This window comes from Pelophylax lessonae, assembly GCF_965119305.1.
Source record: "Pelophylax lessonae genome assembly, chromosome: 12".
Taxonomy (NCBI): Eukaryota; Metazoa; Chordata; class Amphibia; order Anura; family Ranidae; genus Pelophylax; species Pelophylax lessonae.
In genome coordinates, this window is record NC_138779.1 from 87,438,560 (window position 1) to 87,463,975 (window position 25,416).

General features: G+C 42.8%; 1 protein-coding gene across 6 annotated transcripts in view; it reads left to right on the forward strand.

Moving 5' to 3' along the window:
* DVL1 (dishevelled segment polarity protein 1) overlaps positions 1 to 25,416 on the forward strand; it is a 257,298-nt gene that overhangs the window by 198,226 nt on the left and 33,656 nt on the right. For 4 of the 6 annotated variants that reach the window (XM_082273771.1, XM_082273775.1, XM_082273776.1 and 1 more), the window contains 3 exons: positions 6,722 to 6,798; positions 21,574 to 21,641; positions 23,525 to 23,674. In XM_082273771.1, coding sequence (XP_082129897.1) covers positions 6,722 to 6,798; positions 21,574 to 21,641; positions 23,525 to 23,674 — 295 coding nt within the window. The remainder of the gene's footprint in view (positions 1 to 6,721; positions 6,799 to 21,573; positions 21,642 to 23,524; positions 23,675 to 25,416) is intronic. The other 2 variants (XM_082273772.1, XM_082273773.1) reach the window with 2 other exon arrangements.

Below are 25,416 nucleotides of genomic sequence, written 5' to 3' on the forward strand. Positions count from 1 at the left end.
CCCTCACATGAGCGACCCCTGCTGTCGTGTGTCATTGTGTGAATGCAGCCTTTAACCTGGTCATGCAAGATGTATGATGGTTGCCTTTGGTGACTGCCTCTTAACAAAAAATCCACATTGATACTAGCTTTAGGATGTCTCTTCATATTTGGTGCAGTTACACTTATGTTGTAGTGCCCTCCCTCCCTGTCAGTCTAAAGTAAGCCTCACTTTCAGACTTATTTTGTTCAGCCCGCAGTATCGATTGATTCCTCCATCCATGCTAAAAAGTATGGATGGAGGAATCTCCCTGCCTTCTATTGTATTCAGACAGCTGCAACATCCGTGGCTTTTTGAATACCAAAACAATGATTGAATCTGATTTGATGTCTTTGGCCAGCAATTTCCACCCAGCTCCCTTGAATTGTTTCTCTACTTTAGTTGAGCTGTGATGCCCATACTGCCAACATGGTTCATATTTTGGTTGATTTAGTAGGAATCGGCAGAATTATGAGTAGTGTATCACCAGCTTTATACTCACATGTCCCTGATCTGCAAGAATTTGGATGTCTGCACCGCAAAGCCACTTGCTCCATTGTACTGAACTGGGAATTTTTACTTCACCGGAGACCAAAGAACAGACGCTCCATCAAACTGAATGGAGAGTACAGGGTGCTTAGTCATGTCATAGAAATCTTTTGTCAGTTAAATCAGCTCCAGTATGTGTATTCAATCTGGGTATTTAGCGGTTTGCCTAGAGTTCCACTTTAAGCCATAACCAGCAGCTCTGTTTAAACTACAGAAATGGATTTATAACAATACGTGCACTTTAACACGGAGCTTAAAATTTGAGAGGTCCAAGTCATGATTCTGAGGAGTCTAGGCACATAAATGTACTAAAAAATATAAAGGAAAAAAACAGTGTGCAGGAAACAGATTTAAGCTTGTGATTGGTTGCTGTGAGTTACTGTAACCCCCCCGGCTATGCACTGTATTATTCAGAGTGCGTCTTATAGCATTACACCATCCTGGAAGAGAAAAGTGCGGTATCACTACCCAAACAGCAGCTGACATGCGGCTGATTATCACACAGCCTCAGGAGTCATTTACAAGATTACTTGTGTTTCTTTGACTTTGCCGAGAATACACAGGGGATGGTTTAATGCCATCACAGGCTCATGTCAGCTGCCTTTGATATTACTAAGCTTCATATATACTGGGAATTGTTTCCCCTTTCTCCAACCTCCCTATTTACAAGGAGAATGCAGGATAAAAGTGCTGCATTTTAATATGTCCAGGGAAGGAGTCTCGTACACTGAATATAGATTTTGTTATATGTTTTACGTATAATTTTACTTTATAATTTTACAAATAGGAACAAGATAAAAGGTTATAGAATACAAGATGTGGTCATAGAGACAGAATTGCTGTACAGTCTTCAGGAATCAAACAATCAGTAGAATACAATATGCTGCTGATAAATAAATATATATATATATATATATATATATATATATATATATATATATATATATATATATATACACACACAATATCTCACAAAAGTGAGTACACCCCTCACATTTATGTAAATATTTTATCATATCTTTTAATGTGACAACACTGAAGAAATGACACTTTGCTACAATGTAAAGTAGTGAGTGTACACCTTGTATAACAGTGTAAATTTGCTGTCCCTTCAAAATAACTCAACACACAGCCATTAATGCCTAAACCCGCTGGCAACAAAAGTGAGTACACCCCTAAATGAAAATGTCTAAATTGGGCCCAATTAGCCATTTTCCCTCCCCAGTGTCTTGTGATTCGTTAGTGTTACAAGGTCTCTGGTGTAAATGGGGAGCAGGTGTGTTAAATTTGGTGTTATCACTCTTAGGCCTCTTTCACACGGGCGTTCTGTATGCGGGTGATATACGGACATAATGCATGTCAATGGGATTGCGTAACCATCCGCTGACATCCGATTTGCGTCCTTTCAGTTCTGTTCCGTTTTTTGAAACGGAACAGAACCCTATTTTTCTTCCGTTTAAAAAATGGAAAGGACGCAAAATCGGATGTCAGCGGTGTCATCCGCTGACATCCGCAATCCCATAGACATACATTATGTCCGTATATCATCCGCAAACGGATGGAATGATATGCGGGCATATGGACCGGATGACACAAGTGTCATCCGTGTCCGTTGTTAAAAAAAAAAAAAAAAGTGCCGGAGCGGATCGCAATACGGTCTGCTCCGTTTGAAAGAGGCCTCACTCTCTCATACTGGTCACTGGAAGTTCAACATGGCACCTCATGGCAAAGAACTCTCTGAGAATCTGAGAAAAAGAATTGCTGCTCTACATAAGCTATAATTGCTGCTCTACCTAGTCTATAAGAAGATTGCCAAGACCCTGAAACTGAGCTGCAGCATGGTGGCCAAGACCATACAACGGTTTAACAAGACAGGTTCCACTCAGAACAGGCCCCGCCACAGTCGACCAAAGAAGCTGAGTGCACGTGCCCAGCGTCATATCCAGAGGTTGTCTTTGGGAAATAGATGTATGAGTGCTGCCAGCATTGCTGCAGAGGTTGAAGGGGTGGGGGTCAGCCTGTCAGTGCTCAGATCATACGCCGAAACACTATATCAAACTGGTCTACATAGCTGTCGTCCCAGAAGGAAGCCTCTTCTAAAGATGATGCACAAGAAAGCCCACAAACGGCTTGCTGAAGACAATCAGACTAAGGACATGGATTACTGGAACCGTGTTCTGTGGTCTGATGAGACCAAGATAAATTTATTTGGTTCAGATGGTGTCAAGCGTGTGTGGTGGCAACCAGGTGATAAGTACAAAGACAAGTGTGTCTTGCTTACAGTCAAGTATGGTGGTGGGAGTGTCATAGTCTGGGGCTGCATGAGTGCTGCCAGCAATAGGGAGCTACAGTTCATTGAGGGAACCATGAATGCCAACATGTACTGTGACATACTTAAGCAGAGCATGATCCCCTCCCTTCGGAGACTGGGCCGCAGGGCAGTATTTCAACACGATAACGACCCCAAACACACCTCCAAGAGGACCACTGCCTTTCTAAAGAAGGTGAGGGTAAAGGTGATGGACTGGCCAAGCATGTCTCCAGACCTAAACCCTATTGAGCATCCGTGGAACATCCTCAAATGGAAGGTGGAGGAGCGTAAGGTCTCTAACATCCACCAGCTCCGTGATATCGTCATGGAGGAGTGGAAGAGGACTCCAGTAACAACCTGTGAAGCTCTGGTGAACTCCATGCCCAAGAGGGTTAAGACAGTGCTGGAAAATAATGGTGGCCACATGAAATATTGACATTTTGGGCCCAATTTGGACATTTTCATTTAGGGATTTTATTGCCGGCAGTTTAGACATTAATGGCTGTGTGTTGAGTTATTTTGAGGGGAGAGCAAATTTAGGCTGCTATACAAGTTGTATGCTCACTACATTGTAGCAAAGTGTCATTCGGTGTTGTCACATGAAAAGATATAATATAATATTCACAGAAATGTGAGTGGTGTACTCACTTTTGTGAGATACTATATATATATATATATATATATATATATATATATATATATATATATATATATATATATATATATATATGTGTGTGTGTGGTCTCATGTAATATTCTAATTTTCTGAAATACTGATTTTTGGGTTTTCACTTGCTGTAAGCCATAGTCATCCAATTTAAAAGAAAGAAATGCTTGAAATATATCACTCTGTGTCTAACGCATTTAGAGCCGGTTCACATAGGCGCGACCCGACTTGCCGGGGCGACCTGTGAAGTCGCGGTGCGCAGCTCGCACCGCGACCTCGGAGCGGCATGCACGGACTTCATATCATGTCAAGTCAATGCAGGTCGCTCCAGGTCGCCCCAAAGTAGCTCAGGACCCTTTTTCTAAGTCGGGTCTTGTGCTAATCTATGGCAGGCGACCCGCGGCGATTTGTCAGGCGACCAGGTCGCCTGACAAATCGCCCCAGTGTGAACCGGCTCTTATAAAAAAAATATGAGTTTGATGGTATTCTAATTTTATGAGATGCACCTGTATATACTGTATATAAAATTATTTTACTAAATATAAACACATTAAATATTCATATCTGTAAAATATACAGAATTTGTACAAATAATTCACACCTTCCATACTTAAGGAAAAGTATGGAGGTCTTCCTTATATTTTCTTCAGTATAACAAAGACTGAAATTTAGAAATATATTTTTTTCCCACACTTGAGGGGTACAATATTTAGAAGCAATTGGGTTTTATTGCTACCTACAGACAGAATAACCCAGTTGTTTCTGAATCCTGTTTCAAACAATGAGCTTCCAAGGAAAAAACAGTTGCTTACATACCCCAATATCTCAATCTCCAATTTACATAAATTATTGAATGAGTCAGAGCAATGACTGCTTCCCCTCCCTGTCTGTTAAAGAGGAGTTCCACTCAAAAGTGGAACTTCTGCTTATCTGTCTCCTCCCCCCTCCAGTGCCACATTTGGCACCTTTCAGGGGGGAGGGGGGAGCGGGTACCTGTTTTTGACAGGTACCCTGTCCCCACTTCCGTTGGACCTCCCCACTGCGAGGTACGTCAGAAGTTCGGCCCCTCCTTTCTCCTCCTCCCTTTGCCAGTAAGAGAGCGCAGTGCACATTGTGCATGCGCAGTAGGGACCCGGCCGTGAAGCCGGAAATGGCTGCGGCAGCATCCGGCAGCCAAAGGAAACATCGGCTGTGGTGCCAACATCACTGGACTCCAGGACAGGTAAGTGTCCTAATATAAAAAGTCAGCAGCTAAAGTATGTGTAGATGATGACTTTTAATTTTTGGAGTGGGGGGGGGGGTGGCGGAACACCGCTTTAAGAAGGCAGCCTACCAAACGTTAACTAGAGAGAGAGTTTAAAAGCAAAGAAAACCCATAATGCTCTGAGAATCCAGATGCACCCCATAATTATTTGTAAACCTTATGCTGCCCATACACCCACAGAGTTTCGTTTTAAGAAAATTTGTTTGATTTTCTAAGCGTAAGTGGGGGTCAAATCGATGTCCGTTTTCTACTGCAGTGACGGGAAAATTCAAAGGGGCAGGAAAAAAAAACTTTTCTAGATCAATTAATTTTCGGGCAGTTTATGTGGTTATCGCTCAGAAATTACATTCATTTAAAAAATGAATGTTAAAAGCAAAAGACAATTTTCAAACATTCTCGTCCAAAAATCTATACGTATATGGCCAGCAAAAGGTTCCACATAGAAGAAGAAAAGTAGCTCTAAAACATCAGTTTACAAACATATACTCATACAAATAATACAATTGATCCAAATCCATTACAGTTTGCCTCTTCTTTTTTTTTCAATCAGATAATTTTTATTAAAGTAAAAATTAACACTACAACAAGATAGGTACAATAATCAGAACTAAAACACACACATAATCCTTCCCATTCAAGCAACCTAGCAATCCTATTTTTGGTTCATAAGGGAGAGTAATATTCCATGTATTATTAATAGTTAATATTATTGTTTTCCAGTATCGGGTAAGTTTGGGGCATTTCCATAACATATGAATAAGCGTACCATTATGAATCTTACAACGAGGGCATAGCGGAGAGTCCCTCCTTTGCCATTTGTATAAATGAGTAGGGGTATGGTATGTACGATGCACAATAAATAGTTTGCCTCTTCTTTAGCCAACTTTTTAAGGTATGTAAGCTGCTCTGTGTAAAAGAATCCACAGTCCATTTTCAACAAGGATAAATAAATAACAGTCCTAATCATTTAGTTAATTGAAAACTGTTTGGAATTATTTCAGGCTGTAGAAAGCATCCTATACCTTAATTTACATAATAAAAAAGGAGTAAGTTATAATTGTACTCATAGGTGGGATAGTCAGTCAGTGCATCACATAAGTATGCAGAGATAACAGTTTTAGTTGCTGTATTTTACATAAATGACAATTGTATGTCATTGAAATATTGATGTACTTTATACATTTTTGTTTCTTACTTAGGTGTATACTTATACCCTAATCTGTTTTTATTGTGTGACTATTGGAATAGATTGGATTTACATTGTGTGCATTCATTACCATATGACATATCGGAAACCATTCTGAGAGGGTTGGACAATATGGAAACTTTTAAGCCTAGTACACACTTTTCGTTTCTTTTCCCATTTAACCCTGTGGGCTGAACAAAAAAAAAAAGAAACTGAAGAGCTCAGAATGAGCCACTGAACTAACAAACTGATGTTAGTACATCGATCTCCCGCGCTGTGCTATTGTGTTTTGACAGGGGGATGCCCCCCCACCACCAGAACACACCAATCAGGGCTCTCAGTCTTTGTCTAAAAGCCCTGATCAGGTGCCCATCGCCAGACCTTTTTCGTTCATGCCCTTTCGACATTAGCTGGCCCAGCTGCCATACACACAGGCCAAATGTTGGCTGTTTTTTTTCGAACCAGTCGATGCCGCCCGATATTTGGCCCATGTGTACGCCGCTAATATCTATCTATCTATCTATCTATCTATCTATCTATCTATCTATCTATCTATCTATCTATCTATCTATCTATCTATCTATCTATCTATCTATCTATCTATCTATCTATCTATCTATCTATCTATCTTCTGTAATTTTGGACATTCTGGTGACATTTGACCATGCTCATTATTACAAAACATTATATTACTTTAGTGACAATCTGTTTGTTTTTACAATTCCAGGTAAATGATGTGAACTTTGAGAACATGAGCAACGATGATGCAGTCAGAGTCTTGAGAGAAATTGTATCTAAACCTGGGTAAGTATGTGGCAATTAGGATTCTGAAGTTATTTGACTGTAGTGAATATTCCATTTTCTATATGTATATAGGATTAATATACAGTATACATTAACCCTCCCTTACTCTATCCAAAATTAAAAAATATGTTTTACCTCTAGTTACACATTACACATTAGAGATCTTTTATATGCCAATACATCTTGAAAAGGTACAGGTAAAATGGTGTAAATGTATTTAATAGTGGGGTCTGAACATCAGTTTGGGCCAACTGTCCATCCACACGTTAGTTTTTATGGTACAACAGCCAATTAGAGGAACATACCACCGATGCACCTGCATTGCAGCGCACATATGGCGATGTACTATCATCGATTGTGGTGTGCTGTGTCAGGGATAATAGTGCAAGTGCATTTCCTGGTCTGTCGTGGTGCGCTGGTGGCACATATAAATAAATGCTGCCTTAACACAATCAATGGTAATGTGTGATATAACGTTAACACTCTGCGCCAAAAAGGAAAGGACTGAATGGGGTCTTATGGTGTGTTCACACGTATGTGTTGCTTTAAAAAGTGTTTTTTAACAGTGCATTGCCGTGAAGCACCGAAAGGCATGAAGTTAATTGCAGTGCATTGCATTATTGTTTTCCATGACACTCCAATGCACCTAGGCAGTAAAGCTATATACACTTGTGTTGTAGTGCACTGTAGCATACATATGTAAACCAACTGTGTGTTTTTTTTTGTGCTAAATTGCTGCCATGTCCTGTTTAATGCAGCAGCAGCCAATTCAAAATGAACACAACGCACAATAAATGTGCAAATACAGTATATGTTAAGCTGACCATGGAATTTTACACAAAAATTCTTAGGAAGAGAGTGTTCTAAGAAAGTTCCTTCATTTTTCTAATCATTAGTGGGTCAAATTAATGTTTGTTTTTGACCGCAGCGACAAGAAATGTCAAAAGAGCAGGATGAAAATTTTTTCTCGAACAAATGCATTTCTAACAGCGTATGTGGTTTTCATTTAGTAAATTCCATTTATTCCAAAATCAAATGTTAAAAGCAAACAAAACCTTTTGAATGACATTCAAATGTTCTGAAAATGTTCTTAGAATTTTTGTTCAAATTTACCTAAGAATTCTTGTTTGAAATTCTATCCATCTATGGCCAGTAGGGATGCACCGAGACCAGTTTTTTAAGACCGATACCAATTATTGATTCAGGTTCGAATTGTCAAAGTATATGATACTGGAAATCGCACTTGAACCGTGCTCAAAATCGCACTGAACTCTTTTAAAAACGTGTTGCGGCTAGCGCACACATGTGACCCAGCTCCATTGAAAAGGCGACATGCGAATCTGATGCGGTTCAAAAAACATCCAATTTGCATTTATGTAAACCGGGTTTAAAGGCGTGGCGGTTACAGTCTGCAGACTTGAAGGAATCGGTTTTCGTATGGGAGCATTTGCACGAGTAGAAGTACTCATTAAAAAAATGCTTAGTATCGGCACTGGTACTCATGGCCAGCTTTACTGCAATGTGCTAGTGTGAACAGCCCCTTACCTATTGTCAGCCAGGGCTTTATTATATGGGAAGGCAGCTGTGCGTGCATAAATGTCACTCACAGTAACCAAAACATTATCTCTGCTGTCGTCAGCTGCCAAAGGATCTTAAATTTAGCATTTCTGGTTCCTACTCTTTAGGGCTGGTTCACACCAGGTGTGCTGAGCTGCATTGATCAGCTAGTCAAGGGTCTTCAAACTATGGCCCTCCAGTTGTTTAGGAACTACAATTCCCATAATGCCTTGTTATGTCTGTGAATGTCAGAGTTTTACAATACCTCATGGGATGTGTAGTTCCGCAACAGCTGGAGGGCCATAGTTTGAGGATCCCTAAAGCTAGATCAACGCGGGCTAAACGCATTGACACTGAGTGAACAATAGTTGTTGAAAACAACACGCTACTGTGCATAGAGTTAAATGCCATTTTTTTTGTTGGCTTCAGATATGGTTAAAAAGATTACATAAATACTGCAATGTGTTTTTACAATGCCTCTGCACACCAGCGTGTACGTGTTATATGCAGTATAAAGCATGCCTACTGGTGTGAATGGGCCCTTAATCTGAACTGATAGCAAACAATTTAGCTTGCTTTGGCCCCCATCGCCATAACCTTGGCTTCTATTGTGGACTTTTCAGCTTCAAGAGAAAATCAAATGGCACAAGAATAGCAGGCGACACTGAAAGAGTGTTTTATTTTTCATGCGGTTTCCATGCCTCCCAAATGTATAAAATTGCTTTGGTGTGAAGGAGCATTAAAGTGGACTCACATAAATGCATTTTCAATGAAATGCATATGTCATTAGGTTGATAGTTTCCATGGCATCCAATCCCAATGTGTATTGCAATAAATTAGCACAGAAGTAACACAGGTATTAGGAATTAAGAGCGGAATGGTCATTTAAATCCTTGTGGCAGAGCTACAAAATGAGACAGATGCCTCTTCCAACAGACTCTCTCCTCCATCATTTATCTGGTGCAAAGACCTACCTAACAGCAGTGTTAATTTTGGCAACGAATATATTTTCGATGTAATTAACACTATTTAAATGACTAAAATATGACTCAAACTAAAACAATTCAGATGACTAAAATAAAAATAAAATGGCATTTTGGTCAAAGACTACAACAAAAGCGAAATTGAAATTTGAGGTCAAAATGAACACTGCTTCATAGTTCATACTAGAGCTGCACAATTAATCGTTAAAAAATCGCGATCTCGATGTACCCCCGTGACGATCTTAAAACTGCAAAAACTGCATGTCCTCGATTCTTACTGAGCCGTTTTCTGCTCACTCACAGCAGTAAAAAAAAAAAAAAAAACAAAGTCTTCGGCAAATGTTTATCAACATTGTTAAAGCTGCTAGATAAGTATAAACAAAATGCTTTACAATGTACAGTGGGTACGGAAAGTATTCAGACCCCCTTAAATTTTTCACTCTTTGTTATATTGCAGCCATTTGCTAAAATCATTTAAGTTCATTCTTCTTCCTCATGAATGTACACATAGCACCCCATACTGACTGAAAAACACAGAATTGTTGACATTGTTGCAGATTTATTAAAAAAGAAAAACTGAAATATCACATGGTCCTAAGTATTCAGACCCTTTGCTCAGTATTTAGTAGAAGCCCCCTTTTGATCTAATACAGCCAGGAGTCTTTTTGGGAAAGATGCAACAAGTCTTTCACACCTGGATTTGGGGATCCTCTGCCATTCCTCCTTGCAGATCCTCTCCAGTTCTGTCAGGTTGGATGGTAAACGTTGGTGGACAGCCATTTTTAGGTCTCTCCAGAGATGCTCAATTGGGTTTAAGTCAGGGCTCTGGCTGGGCCATTCAAGAACAGTCACGGAGTTGTTGTGAAGCCACTCCTTCGTTATTTTAGCTGTGTGCTTAGGGTCATTGTCTTGTTGGAGGGTAAACCTTCGGCCCAGTCTGAGGTCCAGAGCACTCTGGAGAAGGTTTTTGTCCAGGATATCCCTGTACTTGGCCACATTCATCTTTCCCTCGAATGGCAACCAGTCGTCCTGTCCCTGCAGCTGAAAAACACCCCCACAGCATGATGCTGCCACCACCATGCTTCACTGTTGGGACTGTATTGGACAGGTGATGAGCAGTGCCTGGTTTTCTCCACACATACCGCTTAAAATTAAGGCCAAAAAGTTCTATTTTGGTCTCATCAGACCAGAGAATCTTACTTCTCACCATCTTGGAGTCCTTCAGGTGTTTTTTTAGCAAACTCCATGCGGGCTTTCATGTGTCTTACACGGAGGAGAGGCTTCCGCGGGCCACTCTGCCATAAAGCCCGACTGGTGGAGGGCTGCAGTGAGGGTTGACTTTCTACAACTTTCTCCCATCTCCTGACTGCATCTCTGGAGCTCAGCCACAGTGATTTTTGGGTTCTTCTTTACCTCTCTCACCAAGGCTCTTCTCCCCCAATAGCTCAGTTTGGCCGGAAGCTCTAGGAAGGGTTCTGGTCGTCCCAAACGTCTTCCATTTGAGGATTATGGAGGCCACTGTGCTCTTAGGAACCTTAAGTGCAGCAGAAATCTTTTTGTAACCTTGGCCAGATCTGTGCCTTGCCACAATTCTGTCTCTGAGCTCTTCAGGCAGTTCCTTTGACCTCATGATTCTCATTTGCTCTGACATGCATTGTGATCTGGAAGGTCTTATATAGACAGGTGTGTGGCTTTCCTAATCAAGTCCAATCAGTATAATCAAACACAGCTGGACTCAAATGAAGGTGTAGAACCATCTCAAGGATGATCAGAAGAAATGGAAAGCACCTGAGTTAAATATATGAGTGTCACAGCAAAGGGTCTGAATACTTAGGACCATGTGATATTTCAGTTTTTCTTTTTTAATAAATCTGCAACAATGTCAACAATTCTGTGTTTTTCTGTCAGTATGGGGTGCTATGTGTACATTCATGAGGAAGAAGAATGAACCTAAATGATTTTAGCAAATGGCTGCAATATAACAAAGAGTGAAAAATTTAAGGGGGTCTGAATACTTTCCGTACCCACTGTATGTTTTCGTTCTTTAGATCAAAGGAATGAACTTCCGGCTGTAAGGGAGAGCAGTTTAACCTCTTAAAGTATTTTTTACTAGAAAATTACTTAGAACCCCCAAACATTATATATATTTTTTTTAGCAGAGACTCTAGAGAATAAAATGGCGATCATTGCAATCTTTTATGTCACACGGTATTTGTGTAGAAGTCTTTCAAACACAGTTTTTTGGGGAAAAAAATACAAGTTAGCCCAATTTTTTTATATAATGTAAAAGATGATGTTGCGCCGAGAATCGTGAGAGAATCGTGATCTTTATTCTAAGCAAAAAAATCGTGATTCTCATTTTAGCCAGAATCGTGCAGCTCTAGTTCATACTGCATAGTATTGGTAAATATAAACGTTTTAGATTTACAATCAGCTTGTACCATGTGAGGACAGTTTAATGCTACCCACCTCTATCCAAAACAAAATGAAAGCATATGAAGAAACAAGCAGAGCGCCTCTAAGTGCAGTATTCATTTATTCCAGGGAAGCACACAATATTAATAACTCACATGGGGTAAAAGATCACAGGCTCTTTATCAGTCTGGCGGTCCGCGGGAATGGCTGTAGGATCCAGCGTCCGGAGATGTAAGGGTGATGGCAGCCAAGGAGATGAAGCCGGGAGAGGGAGAGGCCGGCTTTGCCTCTTCTGGGTTCGGCTGGGGCGGGAAGATGACGCGTCGCGTTTCAGAGCATGCGCCAAGCTCACAACAGGCATGCGCACTCTTTTCTCAAGTGTAAGTACGGGTAGATAAGGAAGGAGCCTGATTCATATAAACTGGGATGAAAGAAGGGGCATGTCCAATCAACGTTACAGCCAATTAAAGGAACAATGGGACTGCTTAAGGCTGGTAATAATGGGCTGTGGATAAGACAATACCATATATTCAGAAAAATAGACATTTGTGCATCTAGAGTTTGTATTATATAAAAGAGAAACTAACAGTCAGTTAAAATACATAGTATAACCAGATAGAAAAAAGAAAAGAAAAATATGTGGGTAATAATCAAAAATAAATTGAAATTGAAAAATAGTAATACGAATTAAGAAATACCACAAAGTTAAAAAATAATAAATAAAATAAAATAAAAATGAAAAAATAAAAATGAATAAAGGGAATGAAAATTGAAAATAAAGATTAATATAAGAAATAAATAAATTAAACAATTACGGAAATACAAATAATAAAAAAATATATAAAATATATATTGTACATATTATGAAATAGAGTAATGAGGAGGAGATATGATAGGGATGTAAGGCGAATGCCTAGAGAATGATGCTGATCTCTAACACCTCATTAAGGCCGTATGGCTTAAGCGTATCAAAGGTGTAAATCCAGCAAGTGTCACGCTGGCATAATTTGGAGAAGCGTTGGGCTTCTGAAAAATGACTGGGTATAGCCTCTATGATCCAGACGCGCAGACCCTCAGTGGATCTGTTGTGGGCTTCTAAAAAATGCCTGGGAACACTGTTTATCTGAGCCATCCTCCATGAAACGGCGATGTTTGTCCAATGGGTAGGTTTGACCATTGTGAGAGAAAGATTTTTGACCATAATTGATAAAGTCACAAATCTTGCAGAGTTTTTTTCAACATGGGTACATTCCCTTGAGGGGAATAAGGTTCAAAGGATGGGAAATCTTATGTTCGGGTAATTTGCGGGGGGCAATTTTGTTTTCGAGTGTAGGGGCTCTTCAATAAGTGACTTTGGGTCTTGGATCCAGAATGTTCGGGAGGTGAGGGTCTTATAGGAGAATGTTCCAATGTCTATTTAGGATACCTTCCATCTTTTTATATTTATTATGAAATCTAGTAATGAATCTAGCAGGCAGGTTATCACTGGATTTCTCAGATGGTGTTGGTTTGCCAGTAAGATACATTTCTCTAGCGCTCATCGACAGACGTAGTCCTCGGTGATACACCACCTTCGGGTTATGTTACCTCCGCAGGAGCAGGACTAGACAGGAAATTAAAAAGCTCTGGCCACACCCTAGGGGCAGTCCCAGAGGGTATATCCTCTCTCTCTCTGCCTCAGCAAATCAGTTATTTTCTGTCTAGTTAGGAGTAAGGACCTAGACACCTTGCTGGGATCTTAGGTCCTGGCAAGAATTTTTTCTTAAAGGATTTTTTTTTTTTTTTAGACAGCTTTTTTCTCCAGTGTTCCTGTGAGATCTTCAAGCAAGAAAGCTGAACTGGGCGACGGGCTGGATGTTGAGATCCGGTGGTCACCCCAGTTCAGCCTACGAGCGCGTGCAGGCCATAGCTCCGCGCTGGGTCGGCCGCGACAAAGTCCCATTAAAGGACTGTCCACGCGAGTTAAATGTCTCGCCGAAACGCCAAAGACCATGAGTCACGGCGTCCGTATCGGTCGACAGCCCTCCCGCCCCGGTGGAGAGGGGTACTGTCAGGAGTTGGTGCCCGCCTGGTTCTGGTATGGTGAGTAGTATGTTCCCCCTTTCCCCCTGACGGGTGTTGTGGTGAACGCGGGCCCCTCTCTGTATGGTAAGATAGAGTCCCTTTCTATCCTACAACATGACACAGATCCTCCTATTTTGAGTGTGATTTTATGTGTGCAAAAAAGCCAGGAGGCTTGGTTTGGGAGCTAACAATCTAATTGTATACATGTCTTAAAGATGTAATCTGTGGCATTCTGGGAATCTTATGGGTTAAGAATAAGCTACCTACCAGTCAGAAGCCACGGACATGTAGACTGCCTTCCTAATCAGATCTCCAGCTATTAGCAGGCCTCCCGAACGGCCATGCGGTCCGCCAGGGCCGGTACCGCCAACCACGCCATATCCCCATGCAGTGAGAGTGTTGTGTGCCCTGCAGCACACCGCTATTCAGTACGGGCCGCCGCCATTTTTTTTGCTGGATCGCACAAGCCGCCATTTTGGCGGAGCCTCGTGTCTCCAGCATGGGGGCGGCCATGTTTGAGGTGATCCAAACACCTCGTGGAGCTTGGGGGAGGCGCCGGAAGGCATACAGAGGGGCGGAGCCGCCTCCTTTCTTCCTGGGCAGCCAGCCAAAAGACTTCCTGTTTGTTAAGACAGCGCTGTAACCTGTTGCAGTTAAACTCTGAGCATCAAGTGGTGAGCCTGGGGGTCTATCTCTCTCTCTCTCTCGATCGATAGGGATCCCTAGCAGGTAACACTAAGGGGCTTTTGTGGCGCTGGGGGTCGAAAAAAAAAAAAAAAAAAAGTTTTATTTTTGAATTATATTATCCAGGAAGTAACTGGAGTTATCATGGACCCTGCCACACATATTCCCCCACCTGTTTCCCTCGAGGGGGCCACGGGACCCGCCGGTGCACAGAGTATAGAGTCATTTACAGCAATTTTGGAGTCTATGGTGGCTCGGGTGGAGGCGGCCTGTCAGGGACGGGGGTCAAGGAAGCGACCCCCGCCTACCCCTATACCATCTGACACCTCTGACTCAGGTTCCTCTGCAAGGGCTGTTATCCCAGGTAAAGCCCCCTCAGACAGTGAGGAGGACGCTTCTTCTCCTGCTATTATTCAGGAAGAAGCATTGGTGGACGCACTAGTTGTGGCAGTGCAGGAAACCTTAAAACTTGAGGCTTTACCGGCAGAGGCAACTGAAACAGAGATTCCTTTTGGTACTAATAAGCCCATCAAGACGATGAAGGCTTTTCCTGTACCTAAATGTTTCGGTAATCAGATTAAAGGAGAATGGGAGCATTCTAAACGTACCTTTACTATTTCCAAGCGTATTGCTAGACGCTATCCGTTTGAGGAATCCATCATTAAGAAATGGACGGTACCACCAGTCGTGGATCCGCCTATTGCCAGGCTGAATAAAGCCACGGTTATTCCAGTGGAGGACACTTCGTCCTTTAAGGATCCGGTGGATCGAAAGATGGAAGCAGAGTCCCGCACCATCTTCTCTCTGATAGGGTCAGCATTTAGACCAGTAATTGTTATTGGTCTAGTTTCCCAGACACTTACGGAATGGGCTAAAATGGTACGCCAAGATCTTAGGGGAAAAGATATTCCCCAGGAGACATCTGATTTGATGGAACAGATTATACAAGGGCTACAGTTTATCTGTGACGCAGCCTTGGACACTACTCCCTTATTAGAGCATGCATCTAAGACAGCGGTGATCCTCAGACGTGTGCTGTGGTTAAAATGCTGGTCAGCTGACCTAGGTTCCAAGAAGACCTTGACAAATCTCCCCTTTCAGGGGAATCGTCTATTTGGGGCCAACCTAGATGAAATCATTAAGGATTCCACTGGGGGCAAGAGCACTTTTTTGCCACAGGCTGCTAAAGCTAAGGGACCTCGCAACAAGCGAGGACCTTTCTTTACCGCCCATAAAGGGCGCCTGGCTGGTACTAGCGGGAAAGGCAAGACTCCTCCAGGAGGGTTCAAGAAGGGCTGGTCGGACAAGCAAAGGACCAACCCAGCCAAACCCGAAGCAAAGGAGTACACAGCCTGAAGGTGCGCCCCCACCCGGTTTCAGGGTGGGGGGACGTTTTCACCGGTATTCAGGACATTAGATCGAGCATCAACCACTACTACCGGTGCGATTCTTCCCTTCCAACATTTAAGTACTACAGGAAGCGGTAATTACCGTTCCCTGAATAGATCTTTTCCTTTACCTTTTCCTAAGATTAGTCCCGATACCTCACAGGAATCGGATCTGGTTGACCAGATAGGCCAAGTAGCCTCTAGTCGGGTGACTTCGGTCCCTGAGGTTCAACCAGAAAAGATCACCTTTCCTGATAACTATCAGGTATCTGATAAATGTGTGGGAACAGAAAACGACCAGACTTTCTCGGATGGTCGGGGCCAGATACCTCTAGGGACGCCTGGTTCAGATCCAGTCAGCGCCAGTGGTCCTAGAAATTCTAGGCTGGCCTCCTCTAGCCGGCCTGGCCGACTTGGACATGTTAGTCGTAGACGTTCCGTGGGAACTTCGTCTCAGGGAGTGTCTGTGGTCTCAAGGACCAAATTACCATCATGCTTTACAGTCGCTGGGTTTAATGGCCTGGCCATTGAGACCCAAGTACTGAAGGACAGAGGTTTGTCAGCTTCAGTCATTCCTACCCTTATTAAAGCAAGGAAAGCGACTTCCAGCAAAGTCTATTATCACACATGGAAGACTTATATTGCGTGGTGCGAATCTTTAGGATTTCCTCCACGTACCTATTCGGTAACTCGAATATTGGCCTTTTTGCAACAAGGGGTTGAGCAGAAGCTAGCCTTGAGCACCATCAAGGGTCAAGTTTCAGCATTAGCAATCTTCTTTCAGAAGCCTTTAGCTACCAAATCCTTGGTGCGGAATTTCATCCAGGGGGTGCGGCACCTGGCTCCTCCAGTCCGCGCGCCCTTACCGCCCTGGGATCTTAATTTGGTTTTGTCGGTTCTACAGAAACCTCCCTTTGAAAACATCAGGGAGATTCCCTTGCTTACTTTATCCCAGAAGGTGGCCTTCTTGGTGGCTATTACTTCTGCTCGCAGGGTGTCAGAACTGGCTGCATTATCATGCCAGTCCCCATACCTAGTGATTCATAGGGATAAGGTAGTACTTCATCCTAAGCCATCTTTTCTTCCCAAGGTGGTTTCAGATTTTCATCTGAATGAAGATATTGTACTACCTTCCTTGTGTCCTCAGCCCAAGCATCATCGGGAACATGCGTTGCATTCCTTAGATGTGGTTCGGGCAATCAGGGTATACCTGAAAGCTACGGAATCATTCCGTAAGACGGATTCACTTTTTGTGATCACGGATGGCCCCAGAAAGGGTTTGCCTGCATCTGCCGCGACCATTGCCAAATGGATTAGACAAACGGTGGTACAGGCTTATTCTATTAAGGGTCAGAGTCCTCCGTTCCCTGTTAGGGCGCACTCCACTTGAGCGCTCAGTACTTCCTGGGCCTTTCGCCATCAGGCGTCAGTGGTCCAGGTATGTAAGGCGGCCACCTGGTCGTCGGTACATACCTTTACAAAATTCTATAAAATTGATGTGACGGCATCGGCGGATGCCTCATTTGGCCGCAAGGTTTTGCAGGCCGCAATTTGAGGAGACCGGTGGTCTACCTCGAGGGTTTTTTTTTTTTCTGTTTGAAAATTTTTTTGTTGAGTCTCATCATTAAGGATGAGCATTGTAAACTTCTAGTTGGCACCGGTTGGGCCTTCTAGATTGGGATTTGATTTCCATTTTCCCACCCCTCAGTTGTGATACTGCTCTGGGACGTCCCGAAGGTGGTGTATCACCGAGGACTACGTCTGTCGATGAGCGCTAGAGAAAAATGGATTTTTGTAAAATCTTACCGTAAAATCCTTTTCTCTTAGCTCATCGACAGACGTAGTCCCCGCCCCTCTGTTTTGGAGTTGGGTTGGGTTAAATTCTCTAAGCACTGCTTTTTCACATAACTGATTTGCTGAGGCAGAGAGAGAGAGGATATACCCTCTGGGACTGCCCCTAGGGTGTGGCCAGAGCTTTTTAATTTCCTGTCTAGTCCTGCTCCTGCGGAGGTAACATAACCCGAAGGTGGTGTATCACCGAGGACTACGTCTGTCGATGAGCTAAGAGAAAAGGATTTTACGGTAAGATTTTACAAAATCCATTTATTGCTAGCCTGATCCACTATATTTGGGGGGTAACCTTTATTGAGAAACTTTTGTTTGAGATGTGAACTCTGAGTGATGTAGTCCTGATCTCTGGTACAATTTTGCCTGAGGCGGCAAAGTTGGCCCTTGGGTATACTGTTGACCCATATGGGGGGGTGTCAACTCTTGTAATGGAGGTAAGAGTTCCCAGCCGTAGGCTTGGTGTAGTTTTGGGCAAATATCTGTTTATTGTCATGAACTAATTCAAGGTCTAAGAAGGGAAGAGTGTCTAAGTTGAACTTGAAGGTAAAGGAGAGGCCTAACTGATTGTTATTGCAGTATGTAATGAATGCTTCTATTTCGGTGGCCTGGCCATCTCTGATCAGGTGATCAGAATATCATCTATGTATCTCACAAAAAATACCAGATGTTTAGCAAATGGATTGTTGTTCCAGATAAACCGGTATTCCTAATACCCCTTAGTGAGGTTTGCGTATGATGGGGAAAAACTAGCGCCCATCGCCGTACCATTAGTCTGGAGGTAGAAGTTTCCATCAAACTGAAAATAATTATGGGTTAGACAAAATAAGGTGGAATCCAAAATGAAGGAAGCTTGTAGGGGATGGAGTAGGGAATCCTGTAAAAGAAAATGTTGAATGGCAGCCATGCCTACATTGTGGGTTATTGACGTGTATAATGAATTCACGTCTAGTGATAGCCAGATGTAATTTTCTTCCCATGAGTATGGCTCAAGACGTTCAAGGAGGTTTATGGCATCCCTGATGTATGAGTGAAGACCTTGAGCAAGTGGTTGTAGAAAAGAATAGATGTATTGGGAAAAACCACTTGTAATACTATCCATGGATGCAATGATGGGTCGGCCAGGAGGGTTATGGAGTTTTTTGTGAACTTTAGGTAAGTGATAAAATATGGAGTATTGAAGTATTTTTTAAAAAGGAAGGCTACTTCTTTTTTGTTAATGATGTTATTGGTGATAGCCGAATGGATGCGAGTCTCAGCTTCTAATTTGAACGTAGGGAGAGGATCCTTAGTGAGTTTTTGATAGGTAGTCTATTGGCTTTGGGAAGATAGTCGCATCGGTCCTGAATGACGATACCTCCACTTTTGTTTGCTGGTTTGATGACCAGAGACGGGTTATTGGTGAAATTTTTTAGGGCGGACCTTTCTCCTGGACTAAGATTATGGTGTATATGTTGTTGAGATTGAGTGGATGATAGGCATAATTTTTTGAATTCTGAAAAAACTACACGATTAAAGCTCCTAGGTATGGTCCTTTGGCGATGGTGAGGAATAGGGAGGTGGGAATGAATCGGATTTGGACCTTTCCGATGATGAGACTGAGGCCCCAGGGACTGCACTAACATGAGCGGCGGAATATGTTTTGTGCCTTTCCAGGAAAAAAACTTACTCTGTTGATAATCCTCGATGTCACGTCTATATTTACCAAGTATATTCTTAATGAGTAAATCTTCTTTATTTTTGGTATTTTCTTTAAATGTGTCCATCCAGGTAATGGGGAGAAGACAGTTGTATGATATAATGTCTTGGGATAGAATTTGAACTTTATGTACAAGTTCTGTATATCTGGCCTTGCGTTGATCTAGAAGTACACTCATCCATTTAGAAGTGCAAAATTCTGCAATACCCGCCCACTCTTTGGAGTGGGCAGGATCCAAAAAGGAGCAGGTTTTCAAAATTCTCAATCCCGAGGGGATATTTTGTCTGTGAGATATTTGGATAGAAAAAAATTGTCCCACCATTTGGTGTTGGTGTCATGGAGCAGTCTTTCTAACTTTTTAATTTACCACATAACACACATCTATTTGACCTAGAGAGTGAGGGATTAGGGCTAAAAATGTCAGAGGGCAAGGCTTTGTAGAGTTTATCAAGCGTATCATATTTATAAAATTCTATTTCATGAATGAAATCCATAACAAAAAAAAAAAAGGAGAGAAACCAACATAAAACAAAATGAAAAGTTTTGGTTGGAGGTGGGCTTTGTTGGGGCTGGGGGCTGGGTTAGTTGGACGTGGCTTCATTGTTCAGAAACTGTAGGCGCAGATTGTAAGGTGTGTGACCAGCTTTACAGCCTCTGTCCAATTTCTTGGCTAATTGTGTCTTTAGTGGGGAGATTTCAGCTCATAACCTGTGAGCACAGGAAGGGATGGGATAGCTCTCCAGTAAGGACAAAGACAAGACACACATTTTTAGTATCATGGGGGAAGCTTAGAACTTCCACCATGGTTTTATTGCTGTGCTTGTCTTTGTGTCCCAATGGCAGCTGCACCCCACATTTCTTGTAAGGATGTCTTAGGGACAGGAAGTGAGGAAAAATGCCCCCCGTGGGCTGAGAGACAGAAATACTGAACAGAAATTTTAACTCTTTCCCACTGGTGTTGAGACAGTCATAGATGGATCAAAATTTGGCAAGCAGGGACCAGCCAAATTTCGATCCATGTATTGGCATGCTGTTTGTGCAGATGTCGACCTACGTGATTTGGTTGTACCAGATTGATCAGTGCCGCTGACTATAGCTGGCAGCACTCATTATTGTATTTTAATTGTGGGGAAGGCTCCTCACCATCAGAGCACAATAGCACAGCAGGACAATTCTCCCATCCACATTGACTGTGCGGATGGGGAATTGGATCTTTTTTTTTTTTTTTTTTCATTCAACTCGCTCGTTGAACAAACAAAAAATGATGAATGTATGGGCTGCCTTACGCTTTTAACCCCTTTTTCTTAAGAGGACGTTAATGGTGAAGGTGGTAGTCGGCTGGCTCCTGGTCATATGATCGCTGTGATTGGCTGTCACAGTGGCCATGTAATCGGGAGCCTGTCAATTGTAAATCGTGACCGGGAGGTGTTGGTGGCAGTATGGTCACTGTGCTTGGGGTGCGAGTATATGCTCTCCCTGCACAAAACAGTGCTGCTAGCTGTACACATATATGTGGCAGCACAGTGTGCCACATGGTGCTGCAGGCTTTCACTAATTAAACAGGTGTTCAGAAGGTGACATCTCCTCTGAACTAACGCTCAAATACCTCTGAAAAGTAATTCACCACGTATCACTTTTCAGAGGGGCAAAAAAATTAAGATTTATTAGCTTGCTCCTGCCTTGCCCATTTTCTTCCCAGCCCCCTGCACAGGCAGCTTATTCCCCAGCTCCTCCTTCAGAACATTCTGCAGCTGTCAGTCTCTGGGGGAGAAACTAGGGATGAGCTCAGCAATGCTCCAGTTTCTCCCCCCAGGCTCCTTCTCCAGAAACTGAATGGTAGCAGGGGGGTATGGATCAAGCAGTTTTTAGGGATTTAAAAATAAATGTGGTTTTAAAATAACTTTCTGGTATATGTATGCATGATGCACACAAGAATTTATACTACTTTAAGTTACTACACACCAGTCCCTGTGTCAGGACAAGCCTGTGCTCTGATCTTTCCAGTTGGTCTGATTATGATTACCAGCGCTGCATTGTCCTTTACTTAGAACTCTTTTCACCTATAGTTGATGGTTATCTCACAGAAATAATTTGCAGATATTGATAGATATTTATTTTTTCCTGTATTTCTTATTTACAGCCCAATCAGCCTGACTGTAGCAAAATGCTGGGATCCCACCCCTAGGAGCTACTTCACTATCCCCAGAGGTGAGTGATGTGTCCACCCTCACCAGTACAGCTGTGCTAGTGATTTCTATGCAACAGGTAGGAACAAGTTTTTATAAGACATGAAACCAATGGCAACATGATTGATCATTGTTGGACAGCTCTAAACTGATTAAGGTAAATTCTGGGTGCTATTGACTATCACTCTTTGTATATAATCATTGCTCTTTGCACGGCTTAGTTTGCCTAAGCTGGCCTTACACTAGAGGAATTTTGTTTGAAATGTTTAATTTTAAGTACATTGTGTGATTTTTTTTTTAATGGTTATTGGGGTCAAACTGATGTTTGTTATATTTTGTTCACTTTAAATATTATTTGGGAGGATGGGGTCTAAAGCAGAACTTTACTCCTCAATAACTTCTGCCCCTCATCACTATTTCAATGGGGGTTTTTAGTTTGTTTTTTAATGGCAACTCCACCTCCTGCTGCCATTCAGGCCAACATGAGAATGGCGTGTCCTCATCCTGCAGCCCCCTGGAAGACCCCGTCACATATCCCAGGTGGCTGTGGGAGCCAAATAAAAGAGTGGTTTGGGGGGTAAGGTCCATCACCCAGTCAGGGGCTAGGCTGTCTAAACTTGGAAGAGGCAGCTGGCTAAAGAGGACAAAGACGGCGGTATGGGGCACAGGATGCGACACCTGAACACTGGATTGCTGCAGGACAACGCTGGGCAGGTGAGTATGTCTTTGAAGAGAACCCAATATAACAGGTAAGGGGAATAGGGAGAAAAAAAAGCACAGGGGTGGGAGAATGCAGTTCCCCTTTAGAATATACATTAGTAACATTTCTACTCATTTGAACTATTTATGTTTTAGTTATATGCGAAGTGTAGTGGGCTAAATCAGCCCCTGACTTCTCATACAGTATTCCTTCCAGTGATGATAAAGGTTTGGGATTTTTAAATAACAAACATGTCTTACCTGCTCTGTGCAGTGGTTTTGCATAGAACAGCCCTGGTCCTCTTCGTCCGTGCCGGTGCTCCTGGCTCCTCCCCCCTCCCCTCTCCCTTCTGACCAAAGCCCCCCAATAGCAAGTCGTTTGCTATGTGGGCATTGGTGCTTCCTAGCTCCCGAGCCCTGCTCTATGTAACCATAAGACACATACGGCTGTGGATTGGCTCCACCCCCTCTCTCTCCTCATCGGCTCACTGGCTGTGATTGACAGCAGTGGGAGCCAATGGCTCCCACTTCTGTCTCTGCCAGTGAGGAAAGAGAGACCCAGGACAGCCAAGGTTTCCTCAGAGGCTCAGGTGAGTATTAGGGGGGGGGGCTGTGGGGGGAGCAGCACCCAGAAGGTTTTTTACCTACATACATAGAATGCATGATGGTAAAAAAACCTTCAGCCTTTACAATCACTTTATTTACTCTGGCAGCGAGAGCTCTTGGCCAGGAAAGGAATATTGAGAGGCAAGTGTGCTCATGAATAGGGATGAGCTTAGGTTCGGTGCAAACCCAGAAGTTAGGTGTCACTGCTGAGTCAATGAGCTGCGGGTGGGAGATTTCCTGCCCTGCAGCTACATGTATACAAAGTGGTGGGGATTCCCCTGACATCAGTGGCCTAATATGGCCATATACCCATATTAGGTAAACAATATCTTAAGCATCCCCACCCCTTTGTGTTTGTGGAATCTCCCGCCCGCAGCTCAATGGCCAAGCAATACCAGCCAACTTCCGGGTTCAGAATGACAAATGCACAAGTAAGCAAATCTGTTAGAGGATAAGAGAAGACAAGCATAAGGAAAACTATTGATAAAAGTTGTAGTACATTTGTAGAACATTTATCGTTTAGTGGGTTGCTGTGTCTTGTTGTACCTGTCTCCCTCCTGATAACTCCATCTTCTTTTGTCTCCTTTGTTCTGTTTGTAGCGGAACCTGTGAGGCCGATAGACCCGGCTGCCTGGATCACTCATACCTCAGCCCTGACGGGAACATACCCCCGTTACGGTATGAGCCCCTCCATGAGTATCATCACATGCACCAGCTCCTCATTAACAAGCTCTATACCTGAGTCGGAAAGTAAGTCACACTGCAGCCCCCCACACTGTGCGCAGGATTGATCCTGCATCGGGGCAGCAGTGTAACCCAATACTAAAATCTTGCTAACCGGCCAAGCAGACTCACCTGTCATAATGCCTCCTGCTTGCTGCTTCCAACTAGATCTAGCCATGTAATAGATACTAATGCATGCAGTAGAGTAGACATAAATGGAACTGCATAGTGTATAGAAAAGCAGAATACGGCTTTCTACCCATCATGCCATGTCAGATCCCAGCATGCTTTGCAAACTGTTGGCCGAATAAATTGGTGTGGTTTGCCTAAGATAGATTTAAGGAAATCTGTGCTAAGAATGTAAAGAATCTGCCTTTGTGAAAATACTAATATTTCTTGGCTGGTCCAATTGTGTCGGCACTTTTCTGAGTCACTAACTTTGATCTGGATCTTTGACTTTCTAATCTGCATGCTGGTTTTAGGTCAGTGTCTGAACATATTGAAGCCAAAGGCAGCTAGGTTTTTCAGGGAAGAAAGACAGCAGTGGCTGTCTCCTTGTTTTGTTTTTTTTCATAGTACAGTTTTCCTTCAAGAGTTAATTTATAAAGAAACCACTCCTATCTCATATTTATTTGGCTGTAAGCTTTCATGTCACAATCTACTTTATTATTATTATTATTATTATATAATGTTATAGAATTATAAACACATAAAGCATTATAATTGTATCTCTACAGACCATTGCTGTAAATGCATCATCATGGCATGATGGCACCATCTAGTGGCTGCATTGGGGTCATTGTACATGCACAATGGATCTTTTGCACATCATGGCAGCAGGTGTCTCGAAAAGCCTCTGCAACAGGGAGGAGCACAGTCCACAGATTAATCCTCATGGTGAATGTAGAGGTCACATATACACCTAGCCTACAGGAACTAGAGCACCGCACCAAAATATTGAAATCCAAAATAAGTTTTATCCCTGTCAAAATGTCAAGCAACTGCAATCACCAGCTGCTGATTAATTCTCTGAGTCTATTCTCTACACCAGGGGTGTCAAACTCAACTTCATTGAGGGCCACATCAGCAGTATGGTTTCCCTCTAAGGGTCAATCCTATCTGGGGTGCACTATGTACAGAGCTCAGGAGTGCGTTAAGTACAGAGTGCAGAGTTCAGGGGTGCACTATGCACAGAGTGCAGTTCCAGGGGTTTCTTATGCGCAGAATGCAGAGTTTAGTGGTGCTCTATATACAGAGTGCAGGGTTTAGGGGTGCGCTACATACAGACTGTAGGGTATAAGGATGAACTATATACAGAGTGCAGGGTTTAGGGGTGGGCTACCTACAGGGTTCAGGGTTTAGAGATGCATTTCGTACAGAGTGCAGAGTTCAGGAGTTCGCCAAGTACAGAGTGCAGAATTCAGGGGTCCTTGCATTTCTAAATTAAACCAAAGAAATTCTGGGCTTATCTTACCAACCAGTCTGCTAAGCAACAAAATTGTCCTGTCTAACAGTATGCGTTTAAAACAGAGGTTTAGTTTGCACACTTTTGCAAATAAACACGTAAGCTACAGAGCCCTGTCAAGGGACCCCAGTATCTGTGGTCCTAACTCAGAATTTTAAGAGCCCCCACAGTGCAAGCACATGCATTATAATGAATAGGCAGCGGGCAGGGGAACCTGGAGTGAGCCCATCCCTTCTTAAAGGCACAGATTTGCACTGGACACCCAGGATATAGCACCATGGCAGAAAAGGTGTCCAGTGCATCC